Genomic DNA, 27,924 nt, shown 5'->3' on the forward strand with positions numbered 1-27,924 from the left:
TGGTGTTCAACTAGCATATTGGGCCATATATTGAAAGAACAGTGATATTTATTTTTATGTATATAGAATTTTTTTAGTGTATAAAATGAGGATAGAAAGTGTGCAAATGTGGTCCCCATAATCCCAGTTCCAGGAAATAAATAATAATACATTTACCACAAGCTTACAACTACATGTGCTCAAAGTTTTTGCTAGCTGTAACTAGTAGCATTGCCATTCTAGCCCTCCAAGGCCCACAATCTGTTTCAGAGTTTGGTTCAATGGGAGGAAACGTGCCAGTAGGTGGGCCGACTTTCTAACGCATCTTGTGCAAGTGTCCGTTAAATGGACTGGTGTCTAATCCAGAGAAAAAGTAGAGGTACATTTCACTTTTACTTTACAGCACAGAGAAAGTCTTTCTTAGCATATCCTAGTCAGCAGTGATACAGAAAAGTGGCAGCTTGGAGATACTGGGGCTTGAACACCTTTGGCTACATTTACACCCATCCGGATAAATTGCTCTGCATCATTACTTTCGTTTTCACACATTTTCGTTTCTCAGAAGTTGCTTATTTGCACTGAAACGTCTACAAGGCTCACGTCCCTGAACAGCACGTGAGCAAAACGTAAAACTTTCTGGCTCTTCGAAACTTAACGCCAATGTCGAGGACAGGCTTTGTCATGTGACTAAAAATGCATCATCGTTTTCGAAAGCCTTCGTTTTCCGCAGTCTACACTGCGACGCGAAAACAATGTTTGAAAACCATTCAAGAGATGCTGAAACACTGCAACTCTAAAAAAGATGAATGGTCACTGGGAACGAGTAAGTAAATAAAATGCCATTTTACAGAACAACATGACCACAACTATCATGTGACTAAGGGTGAATGAAACAGCTGGCACTCAGCTATGATTAGAAATCAGGCTTGTAGCTCCAGAATGTCTTTGCATTGAATTTCTTTGCTCATTGAAGTTATTGAATATTGTATATAAACACTCTTAACTATTCAATTTGATGAAAACCAGTGAAAGACAGCTTGAACTAGGAGACCTAAACCTGTCCCAGCACAAGAGCCTTGCTCGAGGGCCCAGCAGTTGCATCTTCTGAGTCTTGTGGCGGAATAAGCACAAATATTCACAAGTACACTCCAAAATCTAGAGAAACATCTAGCAAATAAGGTCAGGGGTCTCCAAACTTTTGTCTATATATTGTACATTAAGTGAATAATGATCAAATCTGAAAAGGCTGGTCTTGCTCTTTATCTTCAGTGAAGGCTGCGGCTCAGTTCCTCGTATCAGTTTCAGCAGAAAAAAGAAGCAGGAATTTTTCAAAAGAAACTTTATATGGGGTGGGATTTGGTTTTGAGAAACATGCTTTTTTTAATGCTTTAAAGTCGACTGTAAATAAACTCAGCCTCGTGCTGGACTGTGAAATGTTTCTTCAGGCTTGAAGGTATGGCCTATCCATCTCATTGTCCTGATTTTCCATAGGAGTGGTAGCTCAGTGGTTAAGATGTTGTCTTACCGATCGGAAGGTCAGGGGTTTAAGTTCCGGTATTGCCAATCTGCCACTCTTGGACCCTTGAGCGAAGCCCATAACCCTAGGTGCTCCAGGGGTGCTGTATTTTGGCTGAACCTGTGCTCTGACCCCAGCTTCCGAGCAAGTTTGGATATACAAAAAAAAGAATTTCACTGTGCTGTAATGTATATGTAACAAATATAGGCTATTCTATTTTCCTTTTTAGACATAGAATTGTACCTGAGCTCTGTCACAATAGTACTTTCTATCAAAATTTAATCCAAGACCTTTGAAGCACCTTCAGTGAACGTGACTATTACCATTGCTGTTCCCTCTTTGGTCAAGAATTTGAGACCCGCTGAAACAAGAGCCTAATACAATGGAAGGAGCTTGGAAGAATGGGGGCTGCAATCTACTGCCTGAAGGATTAGTAGAGTTGCTTAGGGATGAACACAAGGGATGTTCAGGGATTGAGAAACTTTCTTATTGGAAAATCCTGCTGTACTTCAATTGCTTAGCATTGGGAAGTAGATTTAATAATAAAGTAGAAACAGTTTTGTTCTGCAATTACACAGACGTGGGTGGGGGATTCTAGTGTAGTTTAAAAAGGACAATAAATTATAAATCAATCTAATTAATTCATACATTTTCTCCCGCTTATCCGTAATTCAGGTCGTAATAAGCAGGCCCCCGCCTTCGACTGCTGCCCAATCCTCACAGCACCGTCCCTTAGGGTCCCTCCTGCAGGTGGTGAGCCCACGGGAAGGCGGCCCCACGTCACTCCGACGTCACGGACCTTGATATTTCCCTCGTAAGGGACCCCCGGAGCATAGAGGGTTAAGGGCCTTGCTCAAGGGCCCAAGAGTGGCAGCCTGGCGATACCGGGGCTCAAACCCCAGACCTTTCGAACGGCAACCCAGCGCCTTAACCGCTGGAGCCACCACTCCCCCTTCTCAAACTAATTGCTTTAGTTTATTTACAAATTAAAATGCAATTCCAAAAAAAACACTACTTTCCATGATTTGAGTCTAATGCGAGTTCTACACTTTCACAGCAAAAAGAAAATCTGTTCTTTATGATAGAGAGAAATCACAAATGCAGATTCTGAATTCATACAGTAAGTAAACGCATTGAACACATTTCCATTCGACGCCATTAGGCTTTGTGTTGTTGTTTTTCTCCCGCCCATCAATCGATCAGTGCAGTAGTTTGCAGGGCACGATTTTTTCCCTCTTGCATTATTTAAATTGTATTTATTTATTTTTTTACTCAGAAACGGATATGATTTTAAATGTAGTTAAGTACAATACTTTAAACAAAACATAAGCAAAAGGAAAATCACAGATTTTAAAAACTGTAGAAGTGTAGAAGTACACACAATAAATAAATAAATAAATAAATAAATAAATAAATAAATAAATAAATAAATAAATAAATAAATAAACATGAGGACGATCAAGTGTGCAGATGTAAAAGGCATTTCCTTGGCTAAGACCCAAGAGCTGCTCCAATGCCCCATTTCTGATTAAAAGAAACAATAGTAAGGGACCACACGAGAGGGTTTATTCTACTAAACAACCATCGTTTGGTCCAATGTCCTTGGTGTATAAGGCGAACGAACCAGTTTACTAAATGTCTTACATTTGTAATAACAGGTTGTGTATGAGTGCCCAATGCCTTGGGCAAAAAAACCTGATAAAACCTGCAACTTCACTGGATCCATGTACTGGAGTTTTCTTCAATGTTATACAAATGATTGTTATCCCAAAAAACCCCACATACAAGTCAAAGTTTCTAAGTGAGTACCAACCACGGTCCAATTAACAGTCATTAAAATGTCAGGTACATGATAACATCATGCAAAACAACAAGGTTTAGGGCTTTGTATTGATGATTGTTGGCAAGATGTCACAAGGACATGACAAAGGGCAGACTTCGAGTGCACTTCATTACTTAAATGTTGCCTCTTTGATTTCTTCAGTTTCGAACAGATTTCTAGAACACGAGGAAACAAGGACATTTTTGTAATTGGTAAAAGGACATCATTTTTGTAATTGGTTTTCTGTCTTTTATATATATATATATATATATATATATATATATATATATATATATATATATATATATATATATATATATATATATATATATATATTATACAGTACAGACCAAAAGTTTGGACACACCTTCTCATTCAAAGAGTTTTCTTTATTTTCATGACTATGAAAATTGTAGAGTCACACTGAAGGCATCAAGGGCTATTTGACCAAGAAGGAGAGTGATGGGGTGCTGCGCCAGATGACCTGGCCTCCACAGTCACCGGACCTGAACCCAATCGAGATGGTTTAGGGGTGAGCTGGACCGCAGAGTGAAGGCAAAAGGGCCAACAAGTGCCAAGCATCTCTTGGGGAACTCCTTCAAGACAGTTGGAAGACCATTTCAGGTGACTACCTCTTGAAGCTCATCAAGAGAATGCCAAGAGTGTGCAAAGCAGTAATCAAAGCAAAAGGTGGCTACTTTGAAGAACCTAGAATATGACATTTTTCAGTTGTTTCACACTTTTTTGTTATGTATATAATTCCATATATAATTCCATGTGTTAATTCATAGTTTTGATGCCTTCAGTGTGAATCTACAATTTTCATAGTCATGAAAATAAAGAAAACTCTTTGAATGAGGTGTTTCCAAAACTATGGTCTGTACTGTATATATATATATATATATATATATATATATATATATATATATATATATATATATATATATATATATATATATATATATATATATATATATATATATATATATATATATATATATATATATGCATTTACATATTTTTTTTATTATAAGGTACCAACAATTATTTTATGAATAAAAGTTACTTTTTTATTTTGTTAAATATTCTTGTTCTATCGCCATCTTTTTTTTCTTTTCTTTTTTAAATTTTGAAGCTTTTTAATTATTTCTAGAAAGAAGCATAATTAAAGAGATGGTGAATCTTGAAACACATTAACAAAAATTTATTTTATTGACCTATTTTGAAAAAAAGAAAAGAAATCCTGGGTCAATCACATGCAAATGGTTTTATTTGTTAATATAATTATTTGCAATGAGAACAAAATTGTTTTTTTACGGTTTTGATATTTTTTTTTTAATTATCAGATACATGGCTAAAAAAGAATTAAAAAAATATTATAATAATAAAAATTGATAAAAAAATGTGAACAAATATTTAATTAGAAGTTGCTCAATAGAAAAAAAATGGATTAGACTGTGCTTTTTTTTCTCAATCTATATACTGTACATCAACAATTTTTCCTAAACATAAAAAAAAAATCTGCATTTCTTTCTGAGCAGAAAAGCAACAGTGACTAGTAGAGGTATAATTTACCAGCGTTCCTGTCCTTTTCTTCTATTTGGATCTGACCGATTCATACGTCTGGATGGAGTTTTGAGATAACTGGAGACCACTCTGTGCACCTCAACAGCCTAAAGATCCATGAAGTTACTGAGGGAACAAGAACTTTAGGGATGGATTTGGACTGTAATTAATATCAGCATCCTTCAACGGCCCAGGGCCAATCACTGCACACCTCAACAATGATAGGGACTGTGAATGGACATTCGGTGAAGAGGATGATGATGGGTGTTCTTTTGAGTCTAGTTTCTCTCAAAGTTTCTTCCTCTCCCTCTGCCATCTCAGGGTGTTTCCTTGCCACAGTAACCACTGGCTCGCTCATCAGAGACAAACTTACAATTATAAGAAACATAATGATAGGCACTAAACTTATACACTCTTTTATCCAACTTTCTACACACTTTATCTCTAAAATGCTGCTTTGAGACAATTTCCATTGTTAAAAGCGCTATACAAAAAATATAAGGATTAAATTGACTCATAAGGATCAATCCTTTGAAAGAATATGAGATAATACCGTATAGCGAGGCCCGTGTCTGTGTTTTTTATGGTTACTGGCAGGCCTGGGTTACAAAAAAAAAAAAAAGAAAGAAGAAAGCAAAAGACAATAAAAACAAAAGTCAGTCTCACATTTAACAGACTAGATTTCTTCCTGGACTCCAACATTACTGAGGATACTGTCGATTTTACATCAGCAACATGTAAAATAATCACAAAGAGATAAATGCAAAATAAACTTTTGGTTATGCAGTGACTTTATGCAAAAGAATGTGATAAAATTCCTAACATTTCTGTCTCTCTGCCAATAGAGAAAGAAAATCAAGCAAGTAAGGAAGAAATGAAGGAAAATAATAAAAAGAAGGGAATAGAACGGACAAGGCTGTATTTAAGAATAAGATAAGGAAATACTTAAAAAAAAGGAAGGAAAGAAAGAAAGAAAGAAAGAAAGAAAGAAAGAAAGAAAGAAAGAAAGAAAGAAAGAAAGAAAGAAAGAAATAGAATAAGAAAGAAAGAAAGAAAGAAAGAAAGAAAGAAAGAAAGAAAGAAAGAAAGAAAGAAAGAAAGAAAGAAAGAAAGAAAGAAAGAGAACAAAAATAAAAAATAGAAAAGGAAAGATTGAAACTTATGAGAAAGAAAGAAAGAAAGAAAGAAAGAAAGAAAGAAAGAAAGAAAGAAAGAAAGAAAGAAAGAAAACAAATAAAAAATAAGGAAATAGAAAAAGAAAGATTGAAACTTATGAGAAAGAAAGAACAAAAGAAAGAAACAAAGAAACAAAAAAAAGAAACAAACAAACAACCAACTGGAAATAAAAGGAACAAAAATAAAAAGAAGTGAAGAGGTGGAAGATTAGGAATAAGACTTATGATGAGAGAGAAAGAAAGAAAGAAAGAAAGAAAGAAAGAAAGAAAGAAAGAAAGAAAGAAAGAAAGAAAGAAAGAAAGAAAGAAAGAAAGAAAGAAAGAAAGAAAATGAACAAAAATAAAAAATAAGGAAATAGAAAAAGAAAGATTGAAACTTATGAGAAAGAAGGAAAGAAAGAAGAAAAAAAAGAAAGAAAGAAAGAAAGAAAGAAAGAAAGAAAGAAAGAAAGAAAGAAAGAAAGAAAGAAAGAAAGAAAGAAAGAAAGAAAGAAAATGAACAAAAATAAAAAATAGAAAAGGAAAGATTGAAACTTATGAGAGAAAGAAAGAAAGAAAGAAAGAAAGAAAGAAAGAAAGAAAGAAAGAAAGAAAGAAAGAAAGAAAGAAAGAAAGAAAGAAAGAAAGAAAGAAAGAAAGAAAGAAAACAAAAATAAAAAATAAGGAAATAGAAAAAGAAAGATTGAAACTTATGAGAAAGAAAGAAAGAAAGAAAGAAAGAAAGAAAGAAAGAAAGAAAGAAAGAAAGAAAGAAAGAAAGAAAATCTGTAAGGTTCGAGAGATTTTATTAGGACACACAGTGACATGGCATTCGCTCTCAATAATCGTGGATGTTGTAAAACCTGCTAAACTCTCAAAGCCGCAGCGTTGCATCACCCTGCTAATGAGTCTATCAGAGATCATCCAACTAAAAAAAAAGGAAAAAAGGTTCACACTCTCGCCTTAAACTAAAGAAAATAAATCTTATAATAATTATGTTTGTTTTTTGATTTTACAACATTGTCTTTTGTAATGCATCCTTCATCTCTAAAATAACTGCCTGACTTAATTTGACTGAAATACGTCAAAGACTTGCCTAGACACAGCTAACCACAAGAAGAATGAATGTGTGTACATGTTTTTATTCTGGTTGCACAACTTGCTCTAGCCGGCTTCACGCTATAACTATGACTGTACATGTGACAGTATTGTGTCGGAGCTTGTCGAGGCATGTAGCGATGACTGAATCGTTTCATTTTTTAAAAAGTCTGCAATGAACTCATGTACCATAGAAGAGTGTGTTTAATTCTACAACTGCAAACATGAGCAGGAGAGGTTTTTTATTAACGCCTGTTTTCTCTGCCAATAGAGAAAAAAAATATATAAATGTGGAAATGAATTCAAAATAAATATATAGTTGGTTATACAATGACCTGGTTATGCAAAAAATGTGATGAAATTCCTGAAATTGTCATGTTTTAATTTTAAGTCTGCCAGTAGAAAATTCGAAAGAAAGAAAGAAAGAAAGAAAAAAAAAATTAAGAAAGAAAGAAAGAAAGAAAAGGAATAAGCAAAGACTAACAGTAGGATAAGTAAGTAAGGAAGAAAGGAAAGAAAAAAGAACAAAAAATTATGGAAGAAAGAAAGGAATAGAAAAGAAACAAAAAGAATAAGCAAAGAATTAAAATAAGTAAGAAGGTATGAAAGAAAGAAAGAAATAGAAGAGAAACAAAGACTTACAGTAGGATAAGTAAGAAAATAAGAAAAGAAAAGAAAGAAAGAAAAGAAAAGAAAGAAAGAGTTTAACAATAAATAAAACAGACAGACAGACAGAATGTCTAAATGGACAGACAGATAAATAGATAGATAGTAAGAAAAAGTAAGAAAGGAAGGAAAAAGACAAAAGAAAAAAAGACAAAAGAAAAAAAAAGAAAGGTAGGATAGAAAGAAAGAACAAAAGAAAGAAATAGAAAAGAAACAAAAAGAATAAGCAAAGACTTACAGTAGGATAAGTAAGTAAGAAAATAAGAAAGAAAAGAAAAAAAGAAAGAAAAAGTTTAACAAAAAATAAAATAAACAGACAAACAGACACACATATAGCATGTCTAAATGGACAGACAGACAGACAGACAGACAGACAGACAGACAGACAGACAGATAGATAGATAGATCAGTAAAATACATAAAGTGTAAAAAGAGCTGAATTGAATATTCAACATTATATTAAAATTACGATTACATTCCTAAAAAAAATCTCTTAACGAAGCTCAATGAATGAATTTTCGGTATTAAACTCAAGTCCTCTCTCTCATGGAGCTCATAAAAAATTCCTGGACCTGGTGGCCTTCGTTGACTTCGTATTGCATATGTACACAATTGATACCAACATTTGTATCAACACATTTTACAAATTTTTGAAAAATCTGAATATATTTAATATAACAATATAAAATAATATAACATAATAAAATAAAATATTATATAATATGATATAACATATAATATGATATAATATAATATGATATATTATAATATATACACAGTAACCCAGCCATTAGGGGGGCACAAGCCAGTGTACTCTTAGTGCCGGTCCCAAGCCCGGGTAAATGGGGAGGGTTGCGTTAGGAAGGGCATCCAGCGTAAAACATGTGCCAAATCAAATATGCGGATCACAAATGAGAATTTCATACCGGATCGGTCGAGGCCCGGGTTAACAACGACCGCCACAGGTATCGTTAGCCGACAGGGTACCGGTGGAAATTGGGCTACTGTTGGCCGAAGGAGGAGAAGGAGAGGAGGAAGACGTCTACAGAGACGGCAGGAAAAGGAGCAGTGTAGGAGAGTAGAGGTTCGGGTTGGTACTTTAAATGTTGGTACTATGACGGGTAAAGGGAGAGAGATAGCTGATATGATGGAGAGGAGAAAGGTAGATGTGTTGTGTGTTCAGGAGACCAAGTGGAAAGGGAGTAAGGCCAGGAACATTGGAGGTGGGTTTAAACTGTTTTATCATGGTGTGGATGGGAAGAGAAATGGTGTAGGGGTGATTCTGAAGGAAGCGTACAGTAAGAGTGTAGTGGAGGTGAAGAGAGTTTCTGATAGGGTGATGATCGTGAAGGTGGAAGTTGAAGGGATGATGATAAATGTCATCAGTGCCTATGCTCCACAAGTTGGCTGTGAGATGGAGGAGAAAGAAAGATTCTGGAGTGAATTAGATGAAGTGGTAGATGGTGTACCTAGGAAAGAACGATTGGTGATTGGGGCAGACTTTAATGGGCATGTAGGTGAAGGGAACAGAGGTGATGAGGAGGTGATGGGTAGGTATGGTTTTAAGGAGAGGAATGTGGAAGGGCAGATGGTGGTAGATTTTGCTAAAAGGATGGAAATGGCAGTGGTGAACACGTATTTTAAGAAGAAGGAGGATCATAGGGTGACGTATAAGAGTGGAGGAAGGTGCACACAGGTGGATTATCTTCTGTGTAGGAGATGCAACCTGAAGGAGATTGGAGACTGTAAGGTGTTGGCGGGGGACAGTGTAGCTAGACAGCATCGGATGGTGGTCTGTAGGATGGTGGTCTGTAAGAGGAAGAGTGTAGTGTGAGGTTCAGGGAAGAGGTCAGACAGGGGCTTGGTGGTGGTGAAGAGGTGCCGGATGATTGGGCAACTACTGCAGGAGTGATGAGGGAGGCAGCTAGAAAAGTACTTGGTGTGACATCTGGAAATAGAAAGCAAGACAAGGAGACGTGGTGGTGGAATGAGGAAGTGCAGGAGAGCATTAGGGGAAAGAGATTGGCAAAACAGAAGTGGGATCGACAGAGTGATGAGAAAAGTAGGCAGGAGTACAAGGAGATGCGGCAGCAGGTTAAAAGGGATGTGGCGAAAGCCAAGGAAAAGGCATATGAGGAACTGTATAAGAGGTTGGACACTAAGGAAGGAGAAAAGGATTTATACCGATTGGCCAAGCAGAGGGACCGAGCTGGGAAGGATGTACTGCAAGTTAGAGCAATAAAGGATGGAGAGGGAAATGTGTTGACTAGTGAGGAGAGTGTGTTGAGAAGATGGAGGGAGTATTTTGAGCAGCTGATGAATGAGGAAAATCAGAGAGAGAGAAGGTTGGAGGATGTGGAGTTGGTGAAGCAGGATGTAGATAGGATTAGTAAGGAGGAAGTGAGAGCAGCGATTAAGAGGATGAAGAATGGAAAGTCGGTTGGACCAGACCTTAGAAATATTTCTAAGCTAAGAAATATGTTATCTATATCTGATGCAGAGAAGCTTGTCCATGCGTTTATGACCTCTAGAATAGACTACTGTAATGCATTACTAGGTGGATGTCCTGCATCATTAATAAACAAGCTTCAGTTAGTTCAGAATGCCGCAGCAAGAGTTCTTACTAGGTCAAGAAAATACGATCATATAACCCCAATCTTATCGTCCCTACATTGGCTTCCTATTAAGTTTCGAATAGACTACAAACTACTGCTACTCACTTATAAAGCACTAAATGGTTTGGCTCCCATGTATCTATCCAGTCTTTTAACACGCTACAATCCGTCACGCTCCCTGAGATCTCAAAACTCTGGGCTTCTAGTAGTTCCCAGAATAGCAAAGTCCACTAAAGGCGGTAGAGCATTTTCACATTTAGCTCCTAAACTCTGGAATAGTCTTCCTGACAGTGTTCGGGGTTCAGATACACTCTCCCAGTTTAAGTGTAGATTAAAAACATATCTTTTTAGCAAAGCCTACACATAACACACATCACACACATCACATCACAACCTTGTGCTCCAGAATATATGATTACATGCACATTATCAACTTGTGCTGTTAATATCATGAACAGCAGCTACGCTAATTCCTCTCCACTGCTTCTCTTTCTCTCCCCATCCCGAGGCATCCTGAGGTTTGGCCAGCTCCAGTCACGTCCCACCTTTTGAAGATTATGGACCTATGGATGATCATGGAGAAGTAGATGCCGAGTGTTTAAAGGCCCTGGCATGGAGAAGCTGATGCTGGATCTATGATGATCACAAATTGTTCTGTATTGTTGAAAGATTTATGACCAAACTCTTGATGTCACCCATATGAGGATGGGTTCCCCTTTGAGTCTGGTTCCTCTCAAGGTTTCTTCCTCATATCATCTAAGGGAGTTTTTCCTTGCCACTGTCGCCACGGCTTGCTCATCAGGGACAAACGCACACCATTCACCTTCACTGTTGTTTTCTGTAAAGCTGCTTTGAGACAATGTCTGTTGTGAAAAGCGCTATACAAATAAACTTGACTTGACTTGACTTGACTTGACATGACATACCGGTAGAAGCGTGGAGATGTTTAGGAGAGATGGCAGTGGAGTTTTTAACCAGATTGTTTAACAGGATTCTGGAAGGGGAGAGGATGCCTGAGGAATGGAGAAGGAGTGTGCTGGTACCGATCTTTAAGCATAAGGGAGATGTGCAGACCTGCAGTAACTACAGGGGAATTAAGTTGATCAGTCACACCATGAAGTTATGGAAAAGAGTAGTGGAAGCCAGGCTGAGAGAAGAGGTGACCATCTGTGAGCAACAGTATGGTTTCATGCCGAGGAAGAGCACCACAGATGCCTTATTTGCTTTGAGGATGTTGATGGAGAAGTATAGAGAAGGACAGAAGGAGCTGCATTGTGTATTTGTGGATTTAGAGAAAGCGTACGACAGGGTGCCGAGAGAGGAGTTGTGGTATTGTATGAGTAAGTCAGGTGTGTCAGAGAAGTATGTGAGGGTGGTGCAGGACATGTATAAGGACAGTGTGACGGCAGTAAAGTGTGCAGTAGGTACGACAGACTGGTTCAGGGTGAAGGTTGGACTGCATCAAGGATCGGCCCTGAGCCCTTTCCTGTTTGCAGTGGTGATGGACAGGTTGACGGACGAGGTCAGACAGGAGTCTCCCTGGACTATGATGTTTGCAGATGATATTGTGATTTGTGGTGAGAGTAGAGAGCAGGTTGAGAAGAGCCTGGAGAGGTGGAGATATGCGCTGGAGAGAAGGGGAATAAAAGTCAGTAGGAGTAAGACAGAGTACATGTGTGTGAATGAGAGGGAGGGCAGTGGAGTGATGCGGTTGCAGGGAGAAGAGGTGGAGAAGGTGGAGGAGTTCAGGTACCTGGGGTCAACAGTGCAAAGTAATGGAGAGTGTGTTAGGGAAGTAAAGAAAAGAGTGCAGGCAGGGTGGAGTGGGTGGAGAAGAGTGACAGGAGTGATTTGTGATAGAAGAGTATCTGCAAGAATGAAAGGGAAAGTTTATAGGACTGTGGTGAGACCTGCGATGTTGTATGGATTAGAGACAGTGGCATTGAGTAAAAGACATGCAGGTAGTTGGTGTAAAAGAGGCAGATATAGAGGACAGGGTGGTATGGAGACGGATGATCCGCTGTGGCGACCCCTAATGGGAGCAGCCGAAAGAAGAAGAAGAAAATATATACACAGTAGTTAGGAATCCTGGTGCATTTTTTTTACAAATATAATACAAAGTGCTAGCCTTACACTTAAAACAACACGACTAAAAACACTATAAAATAATAATAATAATAAAAAATAAACTCAGATTCAAGGTTTACATATTTGACAATTTCTTGGGCACTCTAAAACAAAGGTACAGTACGAAAATATAATTAAGGTAAAACGGCAAACCTGATGCTATAAAGCTCCCACATGCGCTAATGCTAGCTGCTTGCTAATACCAGATATACATAGATATACAGTGTATACACTCAATGGACAAAAGTATTAGGACACGATTTTTTGTTGTTGTTGTTGGACAAAAGTATTCGGACACCGGCTCCATGAAGATTTACAAGGTTTAGAAGATGTGTTAGATCTTGGCTTCCTCACCTCACCCTACATCAATACCTGAGTCTTGTCCCTGAATGAGCACAAATCTCTACTCTAATATCAAGCAGAACATCTTCCCAGAAGAAAGAATGTTACTATAACAGGAAGTTGGTACTCAATGTGAACTGGTTTGTTTAAAATACACATATGAATCTTACAATCAGGTGTCCACACACTTTGTCCTATTGTTTTTGTCTATTTCGTTGCCCTAGGTAATGAAGAGCTGTGTAACAAACCAGAGCTATAAGGTCTGATTAGGTTTTAGTTGTTCGTTATCTCGTAGACTGGTGTTCATTTCTGTGCTTAAGGTGGTGTCGGAACGTTTGTTGGCCTTCGACGACCGCTGGCGCCGGGTGCCAGTGCAGACGCATCGCAGCAAATTCTTGATGGTGGCCCACATCTCCTCGTCTTTGTAAGAGTATATGATTGGGTTCAAGACCGAGTTCAGAATGGCCAGGAGGAGAAACCAGTGCTTGAACTTCAACAAATTACATCGCTCACATTTTAGGCCATCCAGGAGCAGCACAACAAGACCCGGTGTCCAACAGATCACAAAAACCCCTGCAGAAAAAGATAAATAAATGTAGATTAGATCAGGAACGTTCACGTTATTCAACAAGTCAACAATATTTGTACAAATTCTTCATTTTTTTTTTATTTATTTTTTTTTAAAGAGCAATTGCATGGAAACTCTCAATACTCAGTGTCCAAATTCCATAAGTTCCCCATACTTTTCCAAAATGCATAGGAACCCTGTTGATTTTAATATTTAGTCTCATTTTAATATATAATCACAATTCTTAAATGAAGAAGAACTCTCTGGTTTAGTAGCTCTGGTTTTTAAAATCGTTTCACACAAATTTAGTGAATTTGACTTATTTGACTGAGTGTTTTAACGCTTATTTCTCCTGTAAAGGTTTCCCACATAGGTTTTCTTATTTCAAGAAATCTTACCAAGTGTAATTATCTTACTGCACCAGCAGATAATTTGACTAGTTTCTACACTGTATCTTCTTATATCTTGCATTCATTTCTTATATTTAGATGGTTATTTTTTGCAGTTTAGCAAGAGTTGCCATCACAAATACAGTGGTGTGGAAAAGCGTTTCCTGATTTCTTATTTTTTTGCATGTTTGTTACACTTTAATGTTTTAGATCATCGAAATAATTTTAACATTAGTAATAGAGAACACAAGTGAACACAACATGCAGTTTTTAAATGAAGGAAAGCAAAATCCAAAACTACATGGCCCTGTGTGAAAAAGTGTTTGCCCCCGAAACCTAATAACTGGTTGGGCCACCCTTAGCAGCAACAACTGCAATCAAGCGTTTGCGATAACTTGCAATGAGTTTGTTACAGCGCTGTGGAGGAATTTTGCTCCACTCATCTATGCAGAATTGTTGAAATTTAGCCACATTAGAGGATTTTCGAGCATGAACTGCCTTTTTAAAGTCATGCCACAGCATCTCAATAAGATTCAGGTCAAGACTTTGACTAGGCCACTCCAAAGTCTTCATTTCGCCATTCAGAGGTGGACTTGCTGGTGTGTTTTGGAACATTGTCTTGCTGCAGAACCTAAGTTCGTGACTTGAGGTCACAAACAGATGGCTGGACATTCTTCTTTAGGATTTTTTGGATAAACCGCAGAATTCATGGTTCCATTTATCACAGCAAGTCTTCCAGTTACTGAAGCAGCTAAACAACCCCAGACCATCACACTACCACCACCATATTATGTTGGTATGATGCTCTTTTTAGTTAAAAAGTTAAACTTCCAAAAAGTTTAACTTTTGTCTCATCAGTCCACAGGAATTTTCCCCAAAGTCTTGGGGATCATCAAGATGTTTTCTGGCAAAACTGAGACGAGCCTTAATGTTCTTTTTGCCCAGCAGCGGTTTTCGTCATGGAACTCATGAAGCCATGCAGACCATTGACCACTGATCTTAACTGAGGCAAGTGAGGCCTGCAGTTCTTTGGATGTTGTTGTGATGTCTTTTGTGACCTCTTGGATGAGTTGTCGCTGTGCTCTTGGGGTAATTTTGGTCGGCAGGCCACTCCTGGGAAGGTTCTCCACTGTTCCATGTTTTTGCCATTTGTAAATAATGGCTCTCACTGTGGTTCACTGGAGTCCCAAAGCTTTAGAAACGGATTTTTAACCTTTTCCAGACTGATAGACCTAAATTACTTTCTTTCTCATTTGTTTCTGAATTTCTTTGGATCTCGGCATGCTGTCTAGCTTTTGAGGATCTTTTGGTCTACTTCACTTTGTCAGGCAGGTCCACTTTCACACAGGGCCATGTAGTTTTGGATTTTGTTTTTGACTCAATAATAAAAACCTTCATTTAAAAACTGCATGTTGTGTTCACTTGTGTTCTCTTTTACCAATATTTAAATTAGTTTGATGATCTGAAACACTAAAGTATGACAAACATGCACAAAAAAATAAGAAATCAGAAATACACACCACTGTATATAAAAATATAAGCAAACTGTTGAGAAGCAACCAGTTCCTGTCAGCCTGCCATCTGCAACTTGGAACAAAAACACAGGTCAGAAACAATATGGCAAACTGAATCAATAAGGCTTTATAAGTCGGGTGTACAAAGACAGCGACTAAACAAGTACATCACAGTTTGTTTGTAAAGCAGAGTCTCTTTATAGGGTGTGTGTGTGTGTGTATTTATGCGCGTGTGAGAGAGTGTGTATAATTAAGCACTGCTAGCTCGTCCAAAATAGTAATCACCAGTCACAAATGAAGATTCTGGTTAACCAGTTCCAGGTGTTTACATTCACCAGGTCTCCATATCTTTTTGGTTTCATTTGACTTTCACGCTCTTCAAAAAGCTTAGAAATCGTGTACTGTATATGAGTACAAAATAACCTTAGACGCACTATGGAACACAGCAATGGCTATCATTGGCAGTGGAGAAAATGTGACATCACGGTTACTCTAGCAATATAGTGTGATAATTGTAGTTCATTTGAAGGTCTCAATGTTTTTCTAGGAAAATGGAGCCATTGGCTGTGACCATGGCTGTGACCTGACCTGACCTTATCCACCTTTAGCAAGGAGTAGTACGAGCCAAATCAAGACCCTGTTAGACCTTAAGCTAAAAAGACAGAGATATGGTACAAGCAACTAACTCAAAATAACTCTTAAATCTCCCCTTCAGTCACTGCTTGCAACCTCGGGGCAACCACGGAACCATCAACTGTCCTTTGCGTCACTTGTTGCTAACGTGACACACTCTTGTCGGTTTCCTCATTACAACATTAGAAAGTTTTAAACATATTTATCCACACAGGCTGCTCAGGTGATTGTTCAGTGTTTTGTCATTTTAAGACTGGACTACAACAACTCTCTGCTCAGGTGTACCTCTGAACGCAATACGTCCTCTGCAAATAATCCAAAATGCAGCTTGTGTTAAACCGGCCTGAGTTCCCCCACACCACCCCACAGCTTCATTCCCTCCACTGGCTTCCAGTAGCTGCACGAATTAGACCAAAACACTGATTCTCTCCATACAAAGCCAAAAAATTTACATCTTCAAATCTTTTATCGCTACCTAAAATCAGCTAGCTCCGCTCAGTTGGTCTCAACTTCTCTCATAGAAAGTACATCTTTTCTGTTTTTTCAACGAGATAGTGGAATAATATTCCTCTAGATGTCCAAACTGCTGAGTCACTGCCTATCTTGAAGCAACGGGTGAAGACTGTTTCCTAAAACACTTAAAATAGCACTTTATTCCCTGTTTGTTTTGTCTGTGTTTATATTAACCCACCTGTAATGCTAATAATTTGCTTTTCACGCGGTTGCTATATCACAATAAAGTCGGATTAGCCAGAAGGCTAATCTCGTATAGCTTTAAGAATGTGAAATTTGGTGGAGACTGAGGAGAATGTACCTAACTCTGTGGTGTTTAGCGTGTAGAGGCTTGTACTCAGGAACAACCGTGCTGCCGAAAACAAAGCGGCAGGATGATTCAGGTTTTTCTTTTTTTTTCAAACATATAAAGCAGATCTCCTCGAACTATTACCAAGTTTAACGAGCAATAATTGGCCTTTTTTAGCCCCAATTACCACACTATACACAACCACTCGCTAAACTGGAACGTTTCGCCCGTTAGCTTTTACAACGTACCCACATCAAGAGGGGAATCCTCCGTGGTTAGCATTGCGCCACATGGAATTTAGCATCCCCTGTAATTTTATAATAAAATATCTGTAGAAAAAGGCGGGGAACGCATACGCTGTGCACATGTGGTGGTTTAGTTGAAGGCTTTTAGGCCTAATGTTTTCTGAATGGACCAAAAAAAAACCAACAACATTACTTTCCTATTGCTTCAAGAATGTGATACTTTCGGCTCAAATATTAATGCAAATCGCTTTTAAAATAGCCACCAGAGATCATCTGAAAAAAAACTACCGTTACCAGAGGGTTATCGTGGTTTATCAAGGTTTATCATCAGAGCATGTCAGGAATGCTCAAACCTACTTATGCGTGCTAAGGAATGCTATAAGTAATGGAACACACAGAGATGGAAAACACCTCTAAAGGTTAATGATCAACTGTGGTGCTGCTGTGATGCAATACAATGCTAACGTTTGCAACTTTTCTATAACAGCATGAATGCATTTGATTCCTCTCATATCGCACAGTGACTTGCCAAAACTTTGTAGTTATATATCCATGTATAGTCCATGAAGTCTCCATTTTTACTTTTAATGAAGACTCCAAATTAATAAAAAACTTAACCAAACTGCTTTGCCTTCCACTTTGGCCTTTAAACCTACTTGCATAACTGCTGAAGTGCTTGTATAATAGAGGAGACAAATAAAGTCTCGTCTGTCTTTTACACAATGTGTCTTGTGATCTGTGCTGACGAGTCTTTTTCATAAAATATAGTTTCCATAATACTTAGGATATTATATATGCTAATATATGCTATATATACACACACACCCCAATTTTTTGGTGGCCACATAAATATAAATCCCTCCCAGGCTTAATCCAAGACATTAAAGTAAGTTAAAGAAAGAGATGATATACACTAAAGTATTGGGACACCTGGGATTCCAGTCATATGTGGTTCCTCCGCAAACTGTTAAAGGCACACATTTATATAAGATGTCTATGGATGTAGTAACATGAAATTTTCCTCTGAATTGAACTGAAGATACACTTAGTGAATGTGGCAGATGACCTTATCCAATCATTTTATTCATACAAATGAGCAGTTGAGGGTTAAGGGCCTTGCTCTTGGGCCCTGCAGTTGCAGCTTAGTGGTGGTGGGATTTGATTTCTGATCAGTAGAAGGCCTGATAATAGCAGGCCTGTTTTGTAGTGTATATATCCAAAACGACTTTCAATTGTCTTATTTATACAACCAAGCAGTTAAGGGACTTGCTTAAGGGCCCAAACGTGCTGGGATTCGAACTCACAACCTTGCGATCAAATGTCCATGTCCATGTGTCTATAAAGTGTAGGTTCAGATAATAGATTTATATTCATTTGTCAATTGTTGAATAATTCATTCATATGGATATTGTGATATACTCGAATAAACTCATACTGGAAAATACACAAATCAGTGTCTTATTGTTCGTTCGTTTTTTTCTTCTGAAGGCATGCCCTGACCTGATTTTATACCTTATTAAAAAAAGCAAAGCTATTCAAAATACACATTCCTCTAACCTTTGTGCCTTTAGTGCCATAAACGACAATTTAATAGTAATGGATACTCGAATGAGACAACTGGTTTTATCTCATGCATTACATAACTCGTCCTGCTTGAAACAGCAGAGCACGATCAAGCAACGAAATAACGACCTGAAGAAAAAAAAAACATTATGATCTCACGGCACTGAAGTAAGCCGTTTGAGGACGGTTTTTGTGGTACATGCTATTTATTCTAATTGTCATGTCCAGACAGCAGGCACATTAAGCACCGTCTCGATGCAAAGTAATGATACACACACAAGAGTCATAGTCTAGGAATTTGTCCGTTTGTATCAGAGAAATCAAATATTCAGAGAAGCATTACTCCCTCACTCCTTACCTGGAAATTAAGAAGCCTGTGTGGCTGTGAAATGGCTGTGTGAACTAACCCCACCCAGGAGAAACAAAAAGAACCAATCAGACGCAAGCACCTGTAAGGCAATGCTTTAAGAAAGAAAAAAAAATAATTGAGAAGGAGAGACTGGATACTTTCTCTGGGTTTAAATGATGTGCACACATGATAATGGCTTTTGTCCCAAGCCTTAAATACAAACAAGCTGTTTCCAAGTAAATTAGTATAGTGTGTACAATGTAAATACTTTGATAGCACATGGTAAACAATGAATATAATGAATGATGGATAAGCGGCGTTGAAATCCATCCGCACGCTAAAAAATAAAGGTGTGGAGAACATTTCAGAACCATGCAACCTTTCCATTACACAAATTGGAGTGTGTTTCTGGAGATTTGTGGGGTTCATTCAGGATTCCAATTCATCCCAGATATGTTCAATAGGGTTAAGATCAGACCTCTACAGCAGTCCACAATTTTCATATAGAAATTCCTCTATAAACCATATCCACATGGAACCGCATCGTTATGCTGGAACAGGTTGGGATCTCCTAGATCAGGTGAAGGGAAAATTGAATGCAGCCAAATCCAAAGACATCCTGTACAATTGTGTGCCGCCAACTTACATTCAGGTGCCCCAATACTTTTTTTCAATAAAGTATATAATCTTATATAAAGCAGTTCACTACATTGGAATAAATAAATGGGTTGGAACAAAGCTGACTGTATGACAGTTTAATTAATTAATAATACAAAAAAGTTTTACAATTTGCAACCATGAAGAATGAGGTCCATTTGACTGAAAGGTTCTTTGGGGAACCAAATCCAGTTCTAATATGATATCTACCCTTGGAAAGTCCTTTTTTTTTTGTTGGTAAAATGTGGTTCTTTGTCAAACTGTATGGTTCTGTGAAGAACCTTTAACATCCGCTGAACCTTTCTATCACACAGAAGGTACTTAATGGCTTTAAAATCCATTTACAAAATACTGAACGGTTCTTTTGGGAGCCAAAAATAGTTCTTTTATGATGGTGCTGTGAATAATAAACCCCTGCATCCTTCTTGTTAAACCTTATAACTCCTGAATTTTTATCAATAAATAAATCAATTATGATAATTAATATGATAAATGTATTGTTTTTTTTCTTCTTGGAGGAATCACCTGGGGTAACAAAAACCCATTCAGAAAGGTTCTTTTAAGAACCATTTACTTACAGGTTCTTTGGGGAACCCAAAATGGTTCTTCTATGAAAGCAATCCTGTGTAATCCTGTGTGGAGATGAGACAAAGTTGAGACAACCATCACTGCAGCCCTCCATCGGTCTGGGGTTAATGGCAGAGTGGAAAGACGGAAGCCTCTCCTGAATACACAACCCATGGAAGCCTGCTTAGAGTTTTCTCAGACTGTGTGGAACAAGATTTTCTGGTCTGATGAAACAGAATCTAAACTGTTTGGCTTTAATTCTATTCTGGAGGAAACCAGGTTTATCAGCTGTCCAAAACCTTACCAAAAGTGAAGCATGATGGTGGCAGCATCATGCTGTTTGGATGTTTTTAGCAGCAGGGACTTGGTCATGGTTTGTACACAGTACAGAGATATCCCTAAAAAACCCTACACACAGGCAAGACAACACAGGAGTGGATTCAGAACAACCCCTTAGGGAATGTCTAATAGTGGCCCAGCCAGAGTCCTAACTTGAACCCTACTGAACATCTCTGGGGAGACCTGAAAGTGTCTGCAAATCAACGCTCTCCATCCAACCAACACCAGCATGAGAGGATTTGCAATGAAGAATGGCAGAAAATCCCCTTAATCCAGGTGTGCAAAGCTTGTTGCTTCAAACCCCAAAAGACTCAAGGCTGTAATTGCTGCCAAAGGTGCTTCAACTAAGTACTGGGTAAAGAGTCTGAATACTTACATACATGTGATATGAGTTTTTTGTCTCTTCTCAAATCCATAACCACACAAAAACTGCATTATGGGTCGCATGGAGTTGCGGGGGTGTGGCTGGATTTTGAAAGTGTTTTTAAACGTGGTCACGCAACGGCGGCAAAATGTGGTCGTGCATGTTTTTATGAACGTGCCAGGACTCGGGTTTACGGCTGAGCAGACTGTACAGACGATTTTCGATAAGACCCGGGACAAACAAGATGTATTCGGGTTTACCCTTAAGCTGTAGGACCACCTCATCAACTTTTTCAGACCTTTGATTAGTTGGTGTTTGTCTGTATTTTTTTCATTCTTACAGCTCCATACAGTTTGAATGTCAACATGGGTCTAATATAACACATGTATAACGCTAATATATATATATATATATATATATATATATATATATATATATATATATATATATATATATAGCCATTTTTTCCCGCTGCATCGTTTATAACATACGCATCTGTAAAAGCCGATTTACTCATATATAATTATTAGTAGATGCGCTATACTTTTATTCTTTAGAAAATGGGCAATAATTTGTGACCAATATTCCATATGTATAAACTGTTTCTCAAACGCGTTCTCTTAGCACCACTGCTGCAGCGTGAATATGACGCGAATATCACAACACTATGGAGACCGAAAGCTAAGCTGCATCTTCCTGGAGACAGAACAGGAAAAGAACGTCTGGTTTTATCTAATCTTTTTTTGAAATAATTTGATGATTTGCTGTCAACTGAATTAAATTGTGTAGCATCATATATTTTTTTTAGTTTTATGTTATCGTATTGCACTGAATCGCATTGTGTAGGATCGGATTAAAATCGGATTGCGCCGCATCGAAATAGGGTTGAATCGTATCGTATCGCAACTGTAGCTGATCGATATGTATCTTTAGTGTATCGTTTCGTTGGCTATGCATCGAGGTGCAAATCGCATCTGCCTCAGTTCTGTATTTTGCCCTGAGCATTTTACCAAATGTTTACCAGAGAAATTTCCCAGAAGTTGCTTAATATTTTGCTTTTGATTATTTTCTGCATATTAAACCAATTTCCATGGTATTTCAATGGCGGTCCTTATGATTTTGACCTTCTGAAGTGTAATTTTTTACACTTAGGACAACTGAGGGACTCGTACACGGTTATTGTAAATTCACTAACTCTAAAAAAGGGCAACACGCTTGTATAAAAGGTTGGGGGGATTTTTTTTTTTACAGTTCTTCTCAGTTGCTTTTGGAGCATTTCTCAAATCATGCTTAATATTCGCAAACCAGTACGTGCGTTCTCAAAACAATTTGCCATGTTTTGCTCTGTCGCCATTTGAAGGTTAACTAGATTCACCTTTGACCTGTTTTAGACAACTAGTTAATCATTGGTTGATCTGATGCCTCTCACTTACCTTCATTAGTGAAATTCAAGATTCATCTGCACAATTTATCAATTCAAGACACATTTACAAAAAAATGTAAGGTTGACAGATTCTGACAACTGGTTTAACTATTTTGCATTCAATGACTTATGCCATGAACTGATCCTGAGATGTTTTGGGGGTTAAGACTATTCAGGTGAAACAAGTACAATATATTTTGATTAACATGCTGATAATGTAGGAAACATCAATTATACCCAATCAAATAAATGAATGTACAAAAACATTGACAATTTGATCAATGCAACAACAAATGCTTTAAGGATGAACTGGCCATGTAGACATAACGTAATATAGCAGTACTATCCAGATCCCAAGCACAATACCTGCTAAAATCCAACTCATACAGGTCATGTGACCTTAAAAGACCAAAGAAACGAGACCTACCCAAGACCATCATCACCGTTTTGATGAGCTTGATCGGCGTCTTCTTGCGCTTCAAAGATCCAGTGGCGTGGCCGTTTAGGAGAGTCGTTTTCTTCCTCACGTACGCATATATCCTTATGTATATGGCTACCATTATGAGGAAAACCACCAGATTGAACACAGACCAAAAGATCAGGTAGCTCCTGCTGAAGATTGGCGCCAACATCGAGCACTGTTCAATACTACAGATGCAGTTCCATCCGAGGCTCGGCACTGCACCCATGAAGACCGAGATGCCCCAAACCAGAGCGATCAACAGGGTCACTCTGCGCTTCGTAAGGTTGCTGTGCACTTTCCAGTTCATGACGGAGATGTAGCGCTCCAGAGCGATCACCAGCAGGTTGGCGAGGGACGCCGAGAGACTCGTGTCCAACAAACCCTGGCGGAGAAAGTACTGCTGGACGGTCAGGGTGTGGGACACGGAGCCCGTATTGAACATGAGGTACACGTACGCAATCCCGGCCAGAAAATCCGAGGCAGCAAGGTTGGCCACCAGGTAATAGAACGGGTAGTGAAAGCGGTTGTTGGTGATCACAGCGGTGATGACCATGACGTTGGCCACTAGGATGAACAAGCAGAAGATGCAGCCCACGACCCGAAGTGCAATGAGATGTCCGAACTCCCAGGTTTCACTTTTCTGGTTGCTTTTGTTGTAGAAGAAACTCATCTGCTCGTCATAGTGGCAGTGGTTCTGACTGGACATCTTGGGCAGAGGAAGAATGCTCTGGAAGAAAACAAGACAACGAATGAAGACATGTCCAACCAAAGAAGTGGAACAGGCATGGTGAGAATAGTATTAACAATACGGATAAAGTTGGACCAAACGTAAATCATTGATGATGTTTATGAGATTCAAATGAAAGCTTGACTTTAGAAAAAGGTTTTCATTTGTTACTCCACAACAACTCGGAGAACTGATTTGGTGCAATTTCATGGCATTTTCTTTTGATTGTTTATGATTTAACCGGAACCAACCAAATAAATACTGTGGCCTATATGCAAATTATAATCCAGATTTTGTAAAAGAAAGAAAGAAAGAAAGAAAGAAAGAAAGAAAGAAAGAAAGAAAGAAAGAAAGAAAGAAAGAAAGAAAGAAATTCACAATAAGAAAGAAACATTGAATGAAAGAAAGAAACGTTACAAGAAAGTGAAGAAACCTTTAAAGAAGGAAAGATACAAAACATAAAAGAAAGAAAGAAAGAAAGAAAGAAAGAAAGAAAGAAAGAAAGAAAGAAAGAAAGAAAGAAAGAAAGAAAGAAAGAAAGAAAGAAAGAAAGAAGACAGTCACAGAAAGACCCATTAAAAGCAATCAAGAAAAAAAGTATCCAAGCCAGCAAGCAAGCAAGCAAGCAAGCAAGCAAGAAAGAAAGAAAGAAAGAAAGAAAGAAAGAAAGAAAGAAAGAAAGAAAGAAAGAAAGAAAGAAAGCTTGTTAGGTAAATTCGTTGAAATAAACAATTTTTTGGCTGTCCAGTTGTCACAGAATTTTCTGGGACTAATTGAAAATAAACTGTTAATAAAAATAAGTTGTGTCGGTGTGCCCGTGTAATTGTGTGTGTGTGTGTGTGTGTGTGTGTGTAAGGTGTGCGAGTACGCGCGCGCGTTCGTGTCCGATCCAAATTTCGATGCAGGTCCCGATACTTACCTGTACTACATGCGAAACCCCGACCAGACACACTGATCTGTCGCAAAGGGGTTGTGAATCTCTTCACTCATCCAGTCCACACGAGTTTCTCCTTCCGTTTTCCGTCCAGCATATTCTCTCTCTCTCTCTCTCTCTCTCTCTCTCTCTCTCTCTCTCTCTCTCTGTGTCTGTGCAATGAACTTAATAGAGGGCCGGTGAAAGCGCTGAGTGCAGGGTTGGGCGGTGACGTTGTGTATGTGTGTGTGTGTGTGTGTGTGTGTGTGTGTGTGTGTGTGTGTGTGTGTGTGTGAAAGAGAAAGACGCTCCTAGTCTATCGCTCTTCTGCCTTTAAAAGCACTCATCTGGAACTTGAACTTCTTTCAGATAACTTCATCTCATTCTTTGACCACACACACACACACACACACACACACACACACACACACACACACACACACACACACACACACCTCATCTCCAGATGAAAGAGTTACAGTCTTAGATAAAATCTGCAGTATGTAACATTTGAAAAAAAACATTTAGAATTATTGATCTGTTTATTAACCAATAATATATAAATAAAAGAAATAAATAATTCACTGGGTTGAATCAAAGGATAGATAGATAGATAGATAGATAGATAGATAGATAGATAGATAGATAGATAGATAGATAGATAGATAGATAGATAGATAGATAGATAGATAGATAGATAGATAGATAGATAGATAGATAGATAGATCTGTCCATATAGTACACCAGACTAAATAAAATAAACACCAGACTTATTCTGAGGAACTAAATGTGGAATGCAATGAACAATAAGCACATATAAATCTTATGGTCAGGTGTCCACAAACCTTTGTTTGTCTACATAATCTACTAAAAGCATGAGTTCCAAAAAAATGTCTTTTGTCTGTTCATTTACGAACTTCGCCTCGCTACATAGAAAACACAAGACCATTGGTCCGATCTGGAAATGCATTCCGAATGCCATTCGTCTTTGCATTTCCTTTTGCAATCAATTAAGCGTAGATGGTGCAATGGCCTTTTGGTTTCCAGAAGAGATGTTTTTAAATCCTCATGTTCTAGGATTTTCCCACGTGAGAGTCTCTAGAGTTTACACAGAATGGGGGGATGAGAAAACAACAAACATCCTTCCGTTTCGCAGGTTGAATCGCCTTGTAAACAAGGGACGTCAGCATGGCTGCTTGGGTAGATAAAATCAAGTCAGGAGGCTTTTAACCTAAATGACAAAACAAACAGGAATTTCCTGCCAAATAGAAGCAAAATTTTATCCTTATATACATGACTGAGATTTAAAAAAATGAGAACTTGATGTTTTGGGAAACATTGTAAGCAGCATTCATAGTTGTTCGCTCTTTCTTTCTTACCATCAAGCAAGAATTCCCATGGACAAAGTTCTGAATACAGACAGAAATGCAAGATAAAGCCTAACCTCCATGGGATAAACCTAATAAAATCTCAGCTAAAAGCTCCACACTGTGTGATATCACTCATAGTGACCACAAGGTTTTTTTCTCAGATGCTTTGGAGCGTTTCTCAGCTCATAAATCAAGTTGTCCAAACTACAGTTGTTTATGTTCATGCTGATCCAAATATATTATACTGGTTTCACCTGAATCATTTTTTAACCCCCAAAACATCTCAGCATCAAATTAAATAAGTCATTGTTTGCAAAATAGTTCAACCAGTTTTCAGAATCTGTCAAGCGTAAATTTCTATTAATTGAATCCATTAATTGATGATTTGTGCAGATTAATTTTATTAATGAAGGTGAATGGCATCAGCTATAATCAAGTAGTTCTCTAAAATAGGTGAAAGGTGAATCTTGTGAACCTCTGTCGTGTGAAACTGAGAGAATACAGACAGAGAAAAAAAGAATTACAATTATTACAGTACAGTAAAAGTGTGAATCCTGGACTTTTGCAATCAATATAAATCAAATATGCAATCAAATAAATACAATTTGTGCTGTTGAAATTCATAGACGCCAAACAAAAGGAATTTAAACTTTGTGCATTTTCAATCAATGTGATCCAAATCATAGTTTATATAGAAATACTGTGCGCCTGTGCGCCATCGTACTGACAACATGACTAAACATTTTGATGATCTTGTTTGTGAACAATGACAAAGCGACTTTTCATTCTGATGGCAATGAAATGTTCATTAACACAAATACTTACTTTTAAGAGATGAATTGAGGATTTTGAGAAAAGTTCAGGCTTTTGCAAGAAATCGAAAGTATTGTGCTGTTGGTACACATTGTTTTGAATGCACTTACTGGTTTGCAAATATCAAGGATGATTCAGAAAACGCTCCAAAGAGACTGAGAAAAATTATAAAGACTCAAACAACCGACGTCATTATTCCTACGTTCTGCAAACAACACTGACCTGCAAAATCCACACTCAGGCTGAAAAACCTGAATAAGCAAAACAAAGCTATGCGATCATAAAGCCACGCTTTAGATAAAACAAAGTGTGGAGGCAGGGAGTGCAGAGTTGTGAGGCAGGTCATGGTTCATGTGAACGCTCGAAGGAAAACTCTCTCTGCCCGCACAATGAAAACGACCTCTCTTCTTTTATATTATGCTCATTTTGGTATTTTCATTATTGCAGGACATGCGAAAATGAACCTGCTGTTTTAGAATAAAAGAGTGAATCCTTATTTAATTGAAGCTTAAAAGTATGTTATCTTTTGAAATTGTTCAATTCTCTGTAAAATGTAAAAAAATATATAAATAGTGTGGTTGACAGACAGACAGACAGACAGACAGACAGACAGACAGACAGACAGACAGACAGACAGACAGACAGACAGATAGATAGATAGATAGATAGATAGATAGATAGATAGATAGATAGATAGATAGATAGATAGATAGTCTAAATGGACAGACAGACAGACAGACAGACAGACAGACAGACAGACAGACAGACAGACAGACAGACAGATAGATAGATAGATAGATAGATAGATAGATAGATAGATAGATAGATAGATAGATAGATAGATAGATAGATAGATAGATAGATAGATAGATAGTCTAAATGGACAGGCAGGCAGGCAGGCAGGCAGGCAGACAGACAGACAGACAGACAGACAGACAGACAGACAGACAGACAGACAGACAGATAGATAGATAGCTTGTCTTAATGGATAGATAGACAGCCTGTCCAGACAGACAGACAGACAGACAGGCAGGCAGGCAGGCAGGCAGGCAGGCAGGCAGGCAGGCAGGCAGGCAGGCAGACAGACAGACAGACAGACAGACAGACAGACAGACAGACAGACAGACAGACAGACAGATAGATAGATAGATAGATAGATAGATAGATAGATAGATAGATAGATAGATAGATAGATAGATAGAAAATAAGAGATTTGGGATAGACTAAATTGCTAAAAGAAAACAAGAAAAGAAAAAAGAAATGGAAGTATAATCTTCCACAGAAAAAGCACCTGGCTTTTGCTAAATGATGAAGTGAAAAATGCTGTTTTTTTCTTGGAT

At 38.0% G+C, this 27,924-nt stretch overlaps 1 protein-coding gene across 1 annotated transcript; it reads right to left on the reverse strand.

The window, feature by feature from the left end:
• Window positions 1–12,485: 12,485 nt before the first annotated feature.
• Window positions 12,486–27,459, reverse strand: lpar3 (lysophosphatidic acid receptor 3). The gene is made up of 4 exons (XM_083559601.1): window positions 26,551–27,459; window positions 24,408–26,479; window positions 22,726–23,488; window positions 12,486–13,458 (listed from the first exon to the last, which is right to left on the reverse strand). The coding sequence occupies exons 3-4, from the start codon at window positions 23,465–23,467 to the stop codon at window positions 13,139–13,141; spliced, it is 1,062 nt and encodes a 353-aa protein (XP_083415727.1). The 5' UTR covers window positions 23,468–23,488; window positions 24,408–26,479; window positions 26,551–27,459; the 3' UTR covers window positions 12,486–13,138.
• Window positions 27,460–27,924: the final 465 nt, after the last annotated feature.

The sequence above is a fragment of the Silurus aristotelis genome, assembly GCF_946808225.1.
Source record: "Silurus aristotelis genome assembly, chromosome: 13".
NCBI lineage: Eukaryota > Metazoa > Chordata > Actinopteri > Siluriformes > Siluridae > Silurus > Silurus aristotelis.